General features: G+C 31.6%; 1 protein-coding gene across 2 annotated transcripts in view; it reads left to right on the top strand.

Moving 5' to 3' along the window:
* The window catches only part of PHF3 (PHD finger protein 3), a 104,327-nt gene that overhangs the window by 67,951 nt on the left and 19,998 nt on the right, over positions 1-16,378 (top strand). For both annotated transcript variants that reach the window (XM_051997208.1, XM_051997209.1), the window contains 2 exons: positions 7,704-7,854; positions 7,933-8,089. In XM_051997208.1, coding sequence (XP_051853168.1) covers positions 7,704-7,854; positions 7,933-8,089 — 308 coding nt within the window. The remainder of the gene's footprint in view (positions 1-7,703; positions 7,855-7,932; positions 8,090-16,378) is intronic.

The raw sequence follows: 16,378 nt of genomic DNA on the forward strand, positions 1-16,378 counted from the left end.
CAGTGTTGTATTTATATTTCATGGTATATTCTACTGCCTAGAATCTTTGGGAAAATTTTTTAGTTTTAAAAATGTCGATACATTTCCATTACAAGAAATGTATTTCTATAGCTATTATAGTAGAAATCTTTTCCCCTCCTAAATAAGAGTTTCTATCGCTCTAACTCATGGTTTATTTATCTTCATTTATTGTGAAATAATAATACAGCCAAGGAAATTGGATACATTTAGGTATCTTGTCTCAAGATTTGTTCTTCATTCAGTCACCAAACATTTATTAACTTTTTCATGTACTAGATGCTTAGGATATGAAGATAAAATTTAAATAGTTCTTGTCCTGAAAACATCTATTTTGTTGGGATAGGCATATTCATATGTTATAGGACTTGATAATCTTTTGTGTCATGAACTTTTTTCGCAATTCTGATTTTGCATGATCACTGTCTAGTGATACTCAAAATAATGTTTTTAATACATAAAATGCAGAATTATAGAGGAAACTAGTTATGGTGAAATATTATCAGAATATGTGCTTCCAAGTTAAAAATTCCTGATATGGGCAAGTATATACAGTAATGTGACTGAAGCACTAGACGATGGGATTGTATGGGATAAGGAGGGAAAAAGGTTCATGTCGAAGGTCACTTCTGAGTATTGGTGGAAAAAGTCTTATGTTCTGAAAGATGGAGAATGCTGGGTACTTTCTTCTAGCTCTCTTGTCATTGAATGGATATCTGTCTGTGGAGCACAGACTGTTTCATTTAAGCTATGTGATTGGTCCATCTTCTTTTCTGGTTATATATATTTCATGTGACATTCATTATACCAGTTTTCTTCTTTAGTTTTTTGTTGTTAATGTATTTTAGTCTACTCAGAAATGTCATGTGCCCTTTCTATTGTCTTTTGAGTACCCTTTAACTTTTAATTTTTCAAAGATTACTAATCCATGATTCTCAGCTCCATTTCAATATAATATTAAAACAATTCAATCTAGTTAACTTCTCTTACTTAATTCTAGTCATTGGATATATGTAGTTGTTGAAGATATGTACGCTAATGAATCAACACTTTACATTGATTGTCCAATTGTCTTTACTGATATAGATGATAGGCATTTTTTATCTCATTATTATTAATCTTTTTACTTATGATTATCCTTTTTAAAAATAATTTCCCCCCACATTTCTGGAATGTTCTCCTTTCGTTTCTATAGTTTACTTCAAATCTCAGCTCTTACCCCACTTATTACAGGATTATTTTCCTGATTCTTCTTGATAGTAATTTAATCATCTCTAAGATTTCATTATATTTGATTTGTAGTTTGTATATTTTATGTTTTCTATCCCATTAAATGCAAACTCATTGATATCTGGGACTGTTAAAATTTTTATCTTTATATTCCCAGCCTTTACCAGTGATTTGACACTTAAATGATTAATGGATTTTTGAGAAGTTGTGAGTACTCTTTAGAAAGCTTTGCAGTTTTGAGGATAAATGTAATCAGAATAATGTGTTGTGTAAATAGTTGTTTCTGAAGGACTTCACCATCTATAGGAAAACCTTTAATTAGATATATTTTATATAACTGTATGTGTATATACCCACATATTTTGTGGTTAATTGAAATCAAAGCTACTTCTCATTCTGTAGGAATTGACAGTTGAATCCATGGTAGTTGATAAGATCACCAAATAAGTAATATAGTATAGAACAAAAAAGAGAAAGTAGCTCAGGAGAATTACAATGCCTTGGGAACAATCAAGGTAGGCATGACATGGGTAGAGAACTGACAAAGGAGACTAACAAAGAGCACTTAGGAGAACACAGCATCATAAACACCTCCAAAGTATCCAGAAGGAGGTAATTGACATGTCTCAGTAAATAAACAATTATTAAATGCCTATGTGCCATGTTAAGCTATGGGGAACACAAAGAAAAGACCTTGTTTTTAAGGAGTTCACATTTTGAAGGAGGAGACACAACTTTGTAGAAACAAGTTATATTCAAGATAAATTGAAACTAACCAACAGAGGGAAGGCACTATGATTAGAGGAGATTTGGAAAGGCTTCTTGGAAAAGATAGGATTTTAGCTGAAACTTCAAGAAAGCTAGAATATGGCAGTGAGGAGAGAGCACTCTCCTGTGTATTAGGAATAGCCAATGAAAATACAGAGTTAGAAGATGAAGTGTCTTATTTAGGGAATAGCAAAGAGGCAGTATTACTGGATCACAAAGTATATTGGTGGGGTGAGGTAGAAGAAAACTATAAAGGGCTATGAAATACTTTGAATCCCATAGCATTTTATCATCTCTGGCTTGGGTAGTAATTTGTGGCAGGCACACCAACTAGTAGGCTGTTGCAGTAATTCAATTATATTTGTGATGTGGGCCTATGTTAAGGTGATGCCTGTGTCAGGAGAGAGAAAAGGAACTATTTAAGAGATTAATATAAAGATAAAATCATCAGACCTTGGCAACAATTTGAGGGTAGGTAGCCTTACAAAGAAAGGAAAAAGTCAAGAATGCCACACTCAATTTTTGAATTTGTCTACCTAGGAGTATGATAAAGTTGTTTTTCGCCCCCCAAGAAGTTAAATACAAATACAAATAAATGGCTGCTATGTTTTCCAGAAATCTCCCTAATTCTCTTTCTAGCATTCTGTTCTAGAATTTGTGTGTGTGTGTGTAGGAATCTCCTACTCATATTAAAAATATCTTATTAACAGAAAACAGAATTTTTTTAAATTGCCAGTTATAGATATGCAATAAATTTTGATAAGCAGAACTTTGATTTAGATAGAGAAAATCCTTGTGACTAATACAGCAAGTGACCTCAGGAAAGTAAGAGGCAAAGTTTATGACTGATATGATCAAAGAGCTATGGGAGGCTAAAAGAGTACCATGGAGGAGTTAGAAAGTTTGGGAAAAAATTGCTGTAGTGATGGCCCTGGTGAGATTAGATGACAAATTTGTAGTGTGCCTAGACAATTTGTGTACTTTGTCAAGCCAAGGGGCAAGTAGAAATGGAAGTAGCATATAGTGAGCATTGTGCAAGAGTGGCTTTTGATAAGAGATAGGCAATGTTAGGATAAGAAGGCAAAGAATGTGAAAAATAAAGTTGAACTCTAAGTTAGATTTTTAAGAAGAGAGGAACTTGAGGTTGTGATAAGAACAAAAAAAAGGTTTAGGAGGGGTTGAGGTATTGGATATTATATATTTCTTATGACCTTGTCTTAGCGTTTGGATCTAATAAGCCCATTCCAAATAAGGATTATTTCATTTTTTTGTATTTGCATCTGGAGGAATTTCTGGCTTTATAATAGATGCTTAATAAATATTATTCCCTAATTCAAAAGAGTTCCTCGTTCAGTCTAAAATGCTTTATGATTCTATAGTTGGACATTTGAGACTTTGTGATTTGAAATTATCTTTTATTATTTGATTACCATGAGTAATTGAAAGTTGACTTAAGTTTTTGTTGTATTTCAAGTCAAAATGGGCTAATACACCCTACCTTATCCCCATATAAATATCTTACTTTCAATTTTATGCTATTAACTGTTTTTAAAAGATAATATTAAAAATTAAATACTAAAATAAGACTATTTCCATATATATAGCAAGTTATTGAAGAATTCTAAATGAAACCATCAATCTCTACTTCATAATGCTTGAGTGTTAGAAAACTATAATTCTATATATTGTTTTCAAAATTATCCTTCTTGTCTTTGCTTCCTTCTGAACTCCCTTTTTATTTATAAAATTTATTTAAAAAATATTCAGTGGCTCTCATTGGATAGGAGAGAAAAAAGAGGTTAACAGAATCTAGTAGGAACCAGAATCCATCCAGTTCTGTTGGTAAGAAATACTGGAAGCAAAATTATACAATATTAAAGGGCTGAAGCATGATCTGTTATGCTTTAGTTGAATATTATTATGTTAAAAGTCAGAGCTAGCAGTCATAATCTTAAACAAAAGAGATGTTGATTTAATTAAAAGAGAGAACCAGGAAGGGGGGAACCCCATTTTGTTAAAAGATACCATGGACAGTGAAATGATACTAAAATATGGCATAGTATCTGAATTTTTAAAGGAATGGTTAAATGCTGGAATTGTCTTAGTAATATTCTTAAAATTACCTGGCAAGATAAGATACCAGATTGCAGGCATTCCAACTGCTGCAGACCGCATCTTTGTAGGGCTGGTCACATTGTTCAAATGCCAAATGTATACTTGCCATAAAGATTATTTTATGGAGAACATGGGGCAAGCACTTACAAGGTGGTCAAAAAAAGCAGTAGAAGTCCCTTTTGAGATGTCTCTTAAGAACATTAGAATTGATTGTGTAACATGGGAGATACTGGCACAGGACTACCCATGTGGCTTGCCCTCATCAGAGAAGATGATGTGCAAAACAGAAATGAATTAATTTAGAAGAAACATGAGATGAACAAAATTAGAGAAACCACCCCAAATGTTCATAAGGGACTGTTTGTGTCTGACCTGTGGCAGAGCATTCTGAGCTCATCATATAGGCCTGATCAGTCATAGTTGGACATCGAATAACTTAACTCTAACATAGTGTTAGAACAAAGGACAACAACCAACCAACCAAATGTTTTAAGAGTAAATAGACACTAAAACTATAATAGTGGGTACCTCAGCTTATCCCTTTCAGTCCTAAAAAAAACTTAAACAAAAAAGAAGTTTAAGGAGAAGATTGGAATTTTAGAAATGTTAGAGATGGTAAACTTGGAGAATGTTGAATGGGACAAGAAAAGAATATATCTCTTTTCCAACCATGCATGACAGTTGGTCATTATTAGGGCACACAACCTTGACAAATGTATGCAAGAAAACAGAAGTATTAAATACTTATTTTTGTCACCTATGATATAATATAAGTTATATTTTTTAAGAAGTGCTTTTAAGAATATGAAAGATTTAATTGGAAACTAAATAATAGTCCTGAAGAATAGGTAGGTCAAAGAATAAATTATAGAAACAGTCAAGGGGAAATTTTACATTTTTAAATTCTTATTAAAAATGAGAGAGCAGATCAGTGAATTAAGCATGCAGGTAAAAAAAAATCCAACAAATGTAAAACCCAAAATAGATATCCTGAAAATGAAAGGAGAGATGAACAAAATTATAAAATTGAACTAATAAACTAGCTGTTTTTTTTAAAGTGATAAAATAGACAAACTAATAATTAATTTGATTTTTAAAAAGAGAAAGATAAAATTTTCAGTACAAAAACTGAAAATAAGTGAATTTATAACAAATGAAGAAGATACAATATCAAATACTAGGGACTATTTTACCCAACTCTTAACACAGTAAAATTGATAATCTAAATGTAATAATATATATTTACAAATATATTAAAATTTCCCATATCAATACAAAACAGAATACTTAAAATAGTCTTATCTTAGAAAAATAATTGGAACAAGCCATAAATGATTTTCTAAAAGGCATGAAGGGGTAAGAACCTAGGATTTATGCAAATATTACTAAACATTTTAACTATTAATTTGCTAGGGAAAGGGTCCTGCCACTTTTCTCTCATGATTTAAATATGATCTTGATACTTAAATTTAGGCAGTCAAAACGAACAACAAAAAAAATGATGTTTCTCTATGGCCTATGATCAGGCTGAATTTATAACAGCAATCAAGACTGATTTAGTAATATAATTGACTATTTGTAAAAATCAAATGGTTATTTCAGTAGATGAAGAAAAAGCTTTTGACAAAATATACTTATTCCTGTTAAAAACACTAAAAGGGAATAAACACAGTTGGAGGAACTAAAATATTACATTTGTAGATGATATAGTTTATTAGAGAATGAGTCAATTATAAAATTAATCCAACAACTTAACCAAAGTTGCAGAACATAGAATAAACTGAAATCATCCGTATTTTTACATAATACTCACATAATCTAGCAGAAATTCTATTTAAAATAATACAGAATAAAGTATACCTGCCCAAGACATGCATAGAAATTATGAGAACAATTTAAATACATTCTTCAAATACATATCTAAATAATTGGAGAAATATTGTGGTAGACTGTGCCAGTGATAGAAATGGCAGTACTATACACCTTTACTTATTTCAGGGTTCTACTAATCAAGCTTCCGAAAGTTTATTTTTTAGAACTAGGAAAAAAAAAAATTCACCGGAGGAACAAAAGATTAAAGATATTAAGAGAATCAATGAAAAAAAAAGGGAGAGGAATAGCACTTAACCTTACCAGTTCTCAAACTATATTATAAAGTTGTTATCAAAACAATTTTGTTGCTGAGTAAAAAATAGGTTGTTTATTGAATCAATACACAATGTACAGAAGTAAATGACTACAGTAACCCATTTTTGGATGAACCTAAAGATCCCATCTTTGAACCACAAACTTACTTCTTAACAAAAATGATTGGGAAAATGGTAGTCTAGCCAAAGTTAGGTGTAGACTTTCATCTCAAACTATGTATCAAGACAAGCTTCAAATGGATACATGATTTAGATATAAGGTGATTGACATGTGAAGCAAATTAGAGGGGCATGGAAGAAAATATGTCTAAAGAAAAGAGTTAATGACCAATTAAGAGGTAGAGAAGAGTCACAGGAGATAAAATGGACAATTTGATTATATAAAATTAATAATTTTTTCACAACCAAACTAAAATTGGAAGACAAGCAGGAAATTGACCAAAAAAAAAAAAAAATCTCTGATAAGGTTCTCATTTCTCTATTTTTCTGTAAACAGTTAAAGGGATATGGTTTCAGCAAAATCTGGGAAGACATTTGTATGAACTTAAGCAAAGTGTACTGAATAGAATTAGGAATACAGCATATAAAACAACAGTGATATTGTAAGGATTACCCTCTTTGAAAAAAGAAGAATGGCAAGAACGTAGATCAACTCAGTGATCAATCACATTTCCAAAGAATTCATGGGTAACACATGTTATCTGCCCTCTAAGTAGCAGATAGACTCAGGGTATACATTGAAACATGTTTTCCCCTCCTTCATGGATATAGCTAATGTGGGAATTTGTTTTGCTTTTGACTATTTGTATTTTTAAGGATATTGTTTTTCTCGTCAATGGATTGGGGGAGGAAAAGGGAGGAAGAAAAATTAGAAGTTAAAATAGAATTTTTAACAAGTCATATATTAATACTGCCTACTATATATATGCATTTGGAATTAGGCCTTTCAAGAAGTTTGATGCTTAGGTAAATTAATGATTACTAATGAGTTTTATGGCTATAAGCAACTGTTTAAGCTTTAGGCCTTAATTTTCTCATCTGTAAAATAAGGTTGTACTTCATGGTTGCCAAATTGTGACCCTCTTCTTCAGGCAAATTAATAAAAACTTTTTCATTATTAATTCTTTGAGTATTCTGGTGCAACAGAAAGATAATGGGAAAAGAAACTCAAGTATTTACTTACTTAACCTGTGTTTGAGAATGTATTTTCTATGTAACTTTTATTTGGCTCATTTGTATAACTAAATTTATGAAAGTAATTATTTGGGTGGAAAAATATATATATTCAGTTCTTGTATTTCAGACTTTTTATTTTTAATAATTTATATTTTTTAAATGAGCATACAGATCCTAACATTAATTTTTCTTAAACAACTTTATGTAGACTTTATTTTAAAGTAAGTTCTTCGTTTTATTTCAATTAAGGTATACATGATAAGCAAGAGTTTAAAAAGAAGAAAACTGAGAAAACGGGATTGCCTAATGTACATGCACCCCCTACTCCTGCTTCCAAACCTTCTGCAGACCAGATTAGACAAAGTGTTAAACATTCACTCAAAGACATTCTCATGAAAAGGTAATATAGTCATAGTAGCATTGTAGAAGATAGACTAATCTGTGGTTAATTTAAAAAAAATGTTGTTGTCGTTTTAAGACTTACAGATTCAAATTTGAAGATACCAGAAGAACGGGCATCCAAAGTTGCAACAAAAATTGAAAAAGAACTTTTTTCTTTTTTTCGGGATACTGATGCCAAATATAAGAATAAATATAGAAGTTTGATGTTCAATTTGAAAGATCCTAAAAACAATGTAAGTAAATTCAATTAGTTTGTTCAAAAATGAGCTTTTTGACAGTTCAGAATCTTTAAGGTGCTTCAGATTGAAGTAAACATGTAGCAACTTTTTGTGATACTGTTTTTGCCATCCATATTATGGAATCATATTATAAAATCATATCACATTATAATAATGTCCTTTGAGTAGTTTAAAATTTAAGACAGACCTGTCATACTTAATTTTTTAATGTGACATAGATGTAAATAAATGAATTTCTTTTAAATAATGTCTCTAAACAAATACTTTATTAATGTATTAAATATTTTACTACACAGAATGAGTTGCAAAGAGATATGCTGAAACTGAAAGATATCTTATAGAAAATTATTTGCCTCACACTTAAGCACTGAGTGAGGGAACTCATAACATTTTTAATGTGATTGTTACTAATTTATCTATTTTTTGGCTTTTTTTTTTCTTTTGACAAGCATGGTTTCCTTTAGCAGGTGCTTGCTTAATTGTCTGACATAATTTTATGTTTGAATTGAGATGGTTTTTAAATAAAGTTCAAAAATTATCTAGTGTGTTATAAAAGATGTTTTAAAATGTGCTTCAAATGACGATGCATACATATTGATTCCTAATTTAAAAAAAATGTTCAAGTTTAAATAGTCATATTTAAAGAGATAGAAAAAGATAGATAAGGCAAGGGTATTGCTTTTGAGGAAGTTAAGATATATTTGTTTCATTCAAAGTGCTATAGTGAAGTAGAAGTTGAAGAAAACATTTCACCTGGGTGACAGGTTAGAAAAGGCTTATTAGAGGATTATATGATTTGGCCCTTGACTAATTGGTTTAACAGTAGATGTAAGGGTGTTTTTTTTTTAAATAAGCAAATGGTAAAGTAAGAGAAATCAAGATGAGAATGAGTAGTATTGCATTTTGGAATATGAACGTTACACGGTTAGTTTTGAATTTGATAGTAAAGAACCATTTCTTGGAATTCCAAGTTTTCTGTTAGAAGACTCTTTCACTCCATTATTCTATTGGTTCTATAGTTTCAGAATTTCATCTTAAGACATTTTAAAGTTGTTTAGAAAGGAATTTGGAAGAGCTCAGTCAACTCCCTGCATTTGTTATATCACCTTTATGCCTTGATGGAGATTAATAATTGAAGGGACATTCTATTTTCCCTCTGATTAGCATGTGGATGAAAAGACCTGTCCCAAAGGAAGTAAAACACAGTCTAGCACCCTGGAAAGCCAGCATAGGCCTTGGGGTGATTGAATGAGTAATAGCAACATCTGAAACTCTCAGCCCACAGATGATAAAGAAACCAAGCAACTGGTCAGAAGGACTGACTTTTCTAGCCCTGGTTTCAATGGTTTTAGGATACATTACTCCATTGCCTGTACAGAACTTTGAATCACAGCCCCAGAGTGAAGAGGGAGACTAGCTCACTAAGAGTATGCATCTGCAGGTAGTAGAGAACCTAATCACAGCTGTGGATAGAAAAATGTACTTGTGGTTGCTCACAGAACATAATCAGGAGAGTAGTAAGCACACTTTTCCTTTGATCATATTATCTTGAAATAACTAAAAACTTATAGATTCCAAGAGTTATCTCTGAAAACAGTAGCACAAAAACTCTGGAGCTTGGGACAATGTCCCCTCATTTATAGGGGCAGAGCCAACTTTAACATACAATTAAAAGTTAAGAAATAGGCTGGGAAAATGAATAAACAACAACAGCAAAAATTTATAGAAAGCTACTATTGTAACGGGTAAGTTCAAAACACAAACTCAGAAGAGGACAGTGTAAAAATGACCACATGTGATATCTCAAAGAAAATTGTGAATCCATTACAGACCCTGAAAAATTACTTGGAAGAGCTCAAAAAGAATTTTAAAAATACAAAAGGTAGAAGAAAAAAATACTGGGGAAAGAAAGGAGAATGATGCAAGAGAATCATGAAAAAAAGAAATACAAAATTAGCTGAAGAAAACTACTCAAGTAGAATTGGCAAAATAAAAAAGGAAGATTACAAGAGTTTATTGAAATAGAGTGGGCAACTGGGAGCTTTTTATTGAAACAATAAAATCAAATGAAAGGAATGAAAAAGTAGAAGAAAACATGAAAAACAGTTGATCTGGAAAACAGACTGAGAAGAGATAATTTAAGAATTATCAGACTACCTGAAAACCAGGATCACAAAAAAAAAAAAAAACGCATAGACATCAAATCTCAAGAAATTAAGAAACACTGCATAAAAATAAAATAGAAATTGAAAGAACCCACTGATCACCAAAAAGAGATTAAAAAAATGAAAACTCCCAGGAATATAGCCAAATTCCAAAGCTTCCAGACCATGGGAAAAATACTTCTGGCAGCCAGAAGGAAACAGTTCATACACCATTCAGTCATAGTCAGGATAACACAAGATTTAGCAGCTTTTACATTAAAACAAACAAACAAAAAACACACACAAGATTTTCTAAATGAGTATTTTGGAGGGTAAAGGAACAAGGATTACAACCAAAAATCATCTATATAGTGAAATAGCTTATATTTAGTGAAAAAGAGGACTTCTAAGCATTACTGATGAAAACACAATTGAACAGAAAATTTGATTTTCTAATTCAAACATAAAAAGGTAAACAGGAAAGAGAAATCATAAATGATTCAACAAGGTTAAACAATTTGTATTGCTACATGGGAAGATGATACTTGTTAACTCCTAAAAACTTGCCACTATTCGGGTAGTTAGAGGAATATACTTAGAAGGCACAGATAGGAGTGATAGGATGAATTTTAAAAATACCCCAAAATAACAAGGGTTAAAATAGGGATTCATAGAAAAAGGGAGTAGAATAAATTATCACACAAAAAATGGGGGGGGGAAGCTTTTATAGTGGGAAAGACAGATTATGGAGTTGTGGCAGGCAATGTTTGAGTGTTACTTGCTTTGGAATTGGGTGAAAGAGGGAATCACACACTCATTTGGCTGTACTCTATCTTGCCTTTCAGGGAAATAAGAGGTGAGTCAAGGAGAGAGCTAGCAGGAGGTGGAGGGAAAGATAGTAATCTTAAAGTGTGAATGTGAAAATGGGAAGAAGTCGTCCATAAAATGGAAGTGGAGAGTAGAGTGCAATAAAATCCAGAATCCTATAGTATCTTATTTATAAGAAACACACTTGAAATAGGTAGATATATACAAAGTAAAGATAAAGGGCAAGAGCAGAATGTCATGTTTCAGCTGAAGTTAAAAAAAAAAAAAACAAACAATAAAAAACAACGGGGGTAACAGTTATGAACTCAGACAAAGCAAAACTACATCTAATTAAGAGAGAAGCAAGGAAACTACATCTTGCTAAATGATACCACAGACAATGCTACTTAAAAATGCAATAAGTAATATAGCCTCCAGATTTTTAAAGGAAAAGTTAAGTTTTAGGAGGAAATACTGTAAAATAATATATTAGTGGGGAAATCTCAACTTTCTCTCAGGACTAGATAAAATTTAGCCAAAAAATAAGACAAGAAAGACTTTAAAGAGAAAGTTAGGTATGATAAACCTCTAGAGAAAATTGGGTGGTAATAGAAAAGAGAATATATTTTTTTTAGTGTTACATGACTCTTACACAAAAATCAACTTATGTCTTAGGGAAAGTGCAGATCAGTGAATTGGGCATATAACTAATAAGCTAAAAAGAATAAAATTGAAATTCCCAATGAAATACCAAATTGTAAATCTTGAAAATCAAGAGTAATAAAGTTGCAAGTAAAAAAACCATTGAACTTATTAAGAAAAAATAGAAGTAGGTTTTATTATTTTTTTAAAGCAGCTAATAGATAAATCATTGGTTTAATTTGATTAGAGAAAAAAAAACCATATTGCCAGTATGAAAAGGATGAATTCACCATCAATGAAATTACAGGAATTAGTACCCATTTTGCCTAATTATGTGCCAATCTATATCTGATAATATAAGTGAAATAGATGAATTTTTGTTGTTCATTTGTCTTGGTCATGCCAAATTCTTTGTGACCTCATTTAGGGTTTTAGTTGCAAAGGTACTTGAGTGGTTTGCTATTTCCTTTTCTCATTGGTTTTCCAGATCAGGAAACAAGCAAACAGGGTTAAGTGAGTTGGCCAGGATCACACAACTAGTAAATGTCTTAGGCCAGATTTGAATTCAGAAAAATGAATATAACTCAATTCAAGCTGACATATCCATTGTGCCATCTAGCTGCCTCATGCCACATATTGCCCAGAACAAAAAGACAGCATTTAATCCCTACACTACATATGTGATATGTATATATTATATTATAAAATACTCTTAGGAAAAATAGTTAAGGAAAGAATCGTATCAAATTTCTTATGACACAAATTCATGTAATTCATAAATCAATACGTAAAGCATAGACCACTTTAATGAATCTTGATGCAAAATTTTACAATAAAATAGTAACAATTTATCACAAAACTAATATTATGACCAAGTAGGATTTAATTCACTGTATCAATAGGAAAATCAACAGAAATCATATGATTAGCTAAATAGACATAGACAAAGCTTTTGACAAAATACCATTTCTTTGTAAACTCTAGAAAGCCTAGGACTAAAGGGAGCTTTCCTTAAAATAATATGTGATGTCTTTTTAAAACCATCAACATTTTCTGCGCTAGACATAAGCTAGAAATTTTCCAAATAATATATCAAGGTCAAAGTCAGGATGTCTTATTTACTGTTATTCAGTACTATACTAGAAATGCTACCTCTAGCAACAAGAAAAGAAAAAGAAATTGAGGCTATTTAGGCAATGAGGGAAAAAAAAAAAACCTCACTTTTTGTAGATAATATAGAATCCTAGAGAATCAATTAAGAAAACAGTTGAAATAATAGCTAGCAAAATTACAGAATATAAAATAAATGCACATAAACCATCATCATTTTTATATATGACCAATAAAGTCCAGCATTAAGAGATTGGTTATTCTAAATGGAATTTCTATAAGACAATATAAAATGCTTGGGAATTTACCTGCTAAGACAAAGATAGGAACTATATGAATACAATTACAAAACATTTTTCACAAAAATAAAATTCGACCTAATGGAACTTTATTTGGAAAATAATGGAAAAATATTATTTGAGGATAGGCCAACCCAACATAATAAAACTGACAATTCTGTCTAAATTAATTTACCTGTTTAATGTCATATCAAACTATCATTTTGTATTAAAACATAATTTATCTGGAAGAACAAAAAGATCAAAGGAATCCATGAAAAATAGGCTCAGTCTGTATTACAAAGTGGTAATCGTCAAAACAGTGTAGTACTGATTAAGATCAGTGGAATAGATTGGATTAAATATATAAGGATTCCCATTTGAGTAATAACTCAATATTTGACAGTAACTCCTCAGAAAACTGAAAAGCAGTTTGGCAGAAACTAGGTATAGATCAGCATCTCACACTGTATGCTAAGATAATGGTCAAAATGGACATATGATTTAGACATTTGGAAAACATAGAAAAGTGTACTTGTCAGGACTGGATAAAAGAATTTATAACCAAAGAAGAGAGAGAGCATTACAGGATTTAAAATAGATAATATTGATTATAATAAATTTAAAAGTTTTTGCACAAACAAAACTAACATGGGCAAGATTAGAAAGAAAACAGAAAAGTGGACAAAATTTTGTCAGAAGTTCTTTCTGATAAAGGCCTTATTTCTCCAATGTGTAAAGAAGTAAGGCAAATTTATATAAATGCAAGTCATTGTCCAATTGATATGAAGAAATCAGAGATCTATAGTCATGAAAAATGTTTTAAATCATTATAAGAAAAATGCATATTAAAACAACTGTGGTACCACTTCATACTTCCTATATTGGCTAATATGACAGAAAAGGAAAAGGACATGCTGAAAGTGATACAGAAAAATTGGGATAGTAATTCATTGTTTGGTGGAATTGTGAACTGATCCATTTTTGAGGAGCAATTTGGAATTATGCCCAAAGGGCTATAAAATTTTGTATAACCTTTGACCCAGCAATAATAGTACTAGGTCTGTGTCCTAAAGTGATTTTTAAGAATGAAAAAATTATATGTACACAAATATTTATAGCAATTTTTTTGTGGGGGCAAAGAATTGAAATTGAGAGGATACCCATCAATTAGGATATGGCTGAATAAGTTGTGGTTATATGATGGTGATGGAATGCTACTGTGTTACACAAAGAAAAACCTGCACGAACTTATGCAATGTAAAATGAGTAGAACCAGGAGAACATTGTACTTTAACATGGTTAACAACAATATTGTATAATGACCAACTGTGAATGACTTTGCTATTCTTAGGAATACAAAGATCCAAGTACTATCCTGAAGGATTTATGAAAAATGCTGTAGAACTTAAGAGAAAAAACTGAGGAGGAGAACTTAATGCTGATTGTAGCATACATTTTTTCTTTTTTAATAATTATAACTTTTTATTGACAGAGCCCATGCCTGAGTAATTTTTTTACGACATTATCCCTTGCACTCTGACTTTTCCCCTCCCTCCTTCCAACCCCTCTCCCAGATGATAAGCAGTTCTATACATGTTAAATGTCACAGTAGATCCTAGATACAATATATGTTTGCAGAACCAAACAGTTATCCTGTTGCACAGGGAGAATTGGATTTAGAAGGTAAAAATAACCCGGGAAGAAAAACAAAAATGCAAACAGTTTACATTCATTTCCCAGTGTTCTTTCTTTGGGTGTAGCTGCTTCTGTCCATCCTTGATCAATTGAAACTGAGTTAGATCTTCTCTTTGTCAAAAAAAATCCACTTCCATCAGAATACATCTTCATACAATATTGTTGTTGAGGTATATAATGATCTCCTGGTTCTGCTTATTTCACTTAGCATCGGTTCATGTAAGTCTCTCCAAATCTCTCTGTATTCCTCCTGCTGGTCATTTCTTACAGAACAATAATATTCCATAACATTCATATACTACAATTTACCCAACCATTCTCCAACAGATGGACATTCATTCATTTTCCAGTTTCTAGCCACTAGAAACAGGGCTGCCACAAACATTTTGGCACATACAGGTCCCTTTCCCTTCTTTAGTATCTCTTTGGGGGATAAGCCCAGTAGTAGCACTGCTGAATCAAAGGCTATTCACAGTTTGATAACTTTTTGGGCATAATTCCAGATTGCTCTCCAGAATGGTTGGATTTGTTCATAACTCCACCAACAATGCATCAGTGTAGCATACTATTTTTTACTTTATTTTTTCATTTTATTTTTTCTTTTCATCTTATTTTTTTAAGCCAGATGGCTAATGTTTTGCACAACTGGAATACATATATAAAATTGCTAAATGTCTCAAGTATAAGAGAGGGGAAAAGGGAGAGAATTTGGAATTCAGTTTTAAAAGATTAAACATTGTATTTATACGGAATTGGAAAAATAAGATATTAATACATAAAAAGAGGGGTGGGGAGGTGTCATCTTACTACTGCCATAGAAAGAGGATGTCCAGCATTTTCTAAATGGAGGAAAGATAACTTCATATGTGGATGAGGGCTTTCAGATGATTGTGTTTACATGATGTGTTGATTACATAAAGCCCCAGAACATGAAAACCCATAAACCTAACTCATCATATATCCTAGTCAAAAGATCATGAATTTAATCATCTTATTTCATAAAATAAGAAATTGATGCTCAGGGATGCTCAAAATCCTTTGGATAATAAGTGTCAAAAATGAGATTTGAACTTGGCTTTTGAAGCTTTTTGAAGCTAATGTTCTTAACTCAGTACTATGTCATCTCCCAGTACATATTCTAGACAAGCTGCAGGTGGACAGTAAACTGGAGCCAGGATTGAATAAGAAGTGAACAGGTTGGATGCCCTTCGGAAATTTATTTAGTGCTTTTGATGACTTACTCTAGGGGAAATATCTTTGCAATGCCAGCATTCTTTCTTTGATGCCCTAGACCATTAAATTTTGGAACCATCCCCATTTTCAAGGATTCAAAATCTTGGATTTTTCAGGAAGCCATAGAGTGATAATGTGGGTCTAAAACAGTTGCACAATCACGATAATAAACTGCACACAAGAAGAGGTGTTTAAAAGCAAAGTGATATATATAATACAAAAAAAAAATACAAAAATGTGGCAGGTAAAGAACATTCATGTCCATTGCTACCTATATAATTTTGAGACCTCAAGGAAAGCCCTTACGCTCTGTTACAAGATTTCTTGTAGAGGATCCCTGGGAAGATATGGGTGAAATTAACACAGGATGA

This window comes from Antechinus flavipes, chromosome 4 (genome assembly GCF_016432865.1).
Source record: "Antechinus flavipes isolate AdamAnt ecotype Samford, QLD, Australia chromosome 4, AdamAnt_v2, whole genome shotgun sequence".
Taxonomy (NCBI): domain Eukaryota; kingdom Metazoa; phylum Chordata; class Mammalia; order Dasyuromorphia; family Dasyuridae; genus Antechinus; species Antechinus flavipes.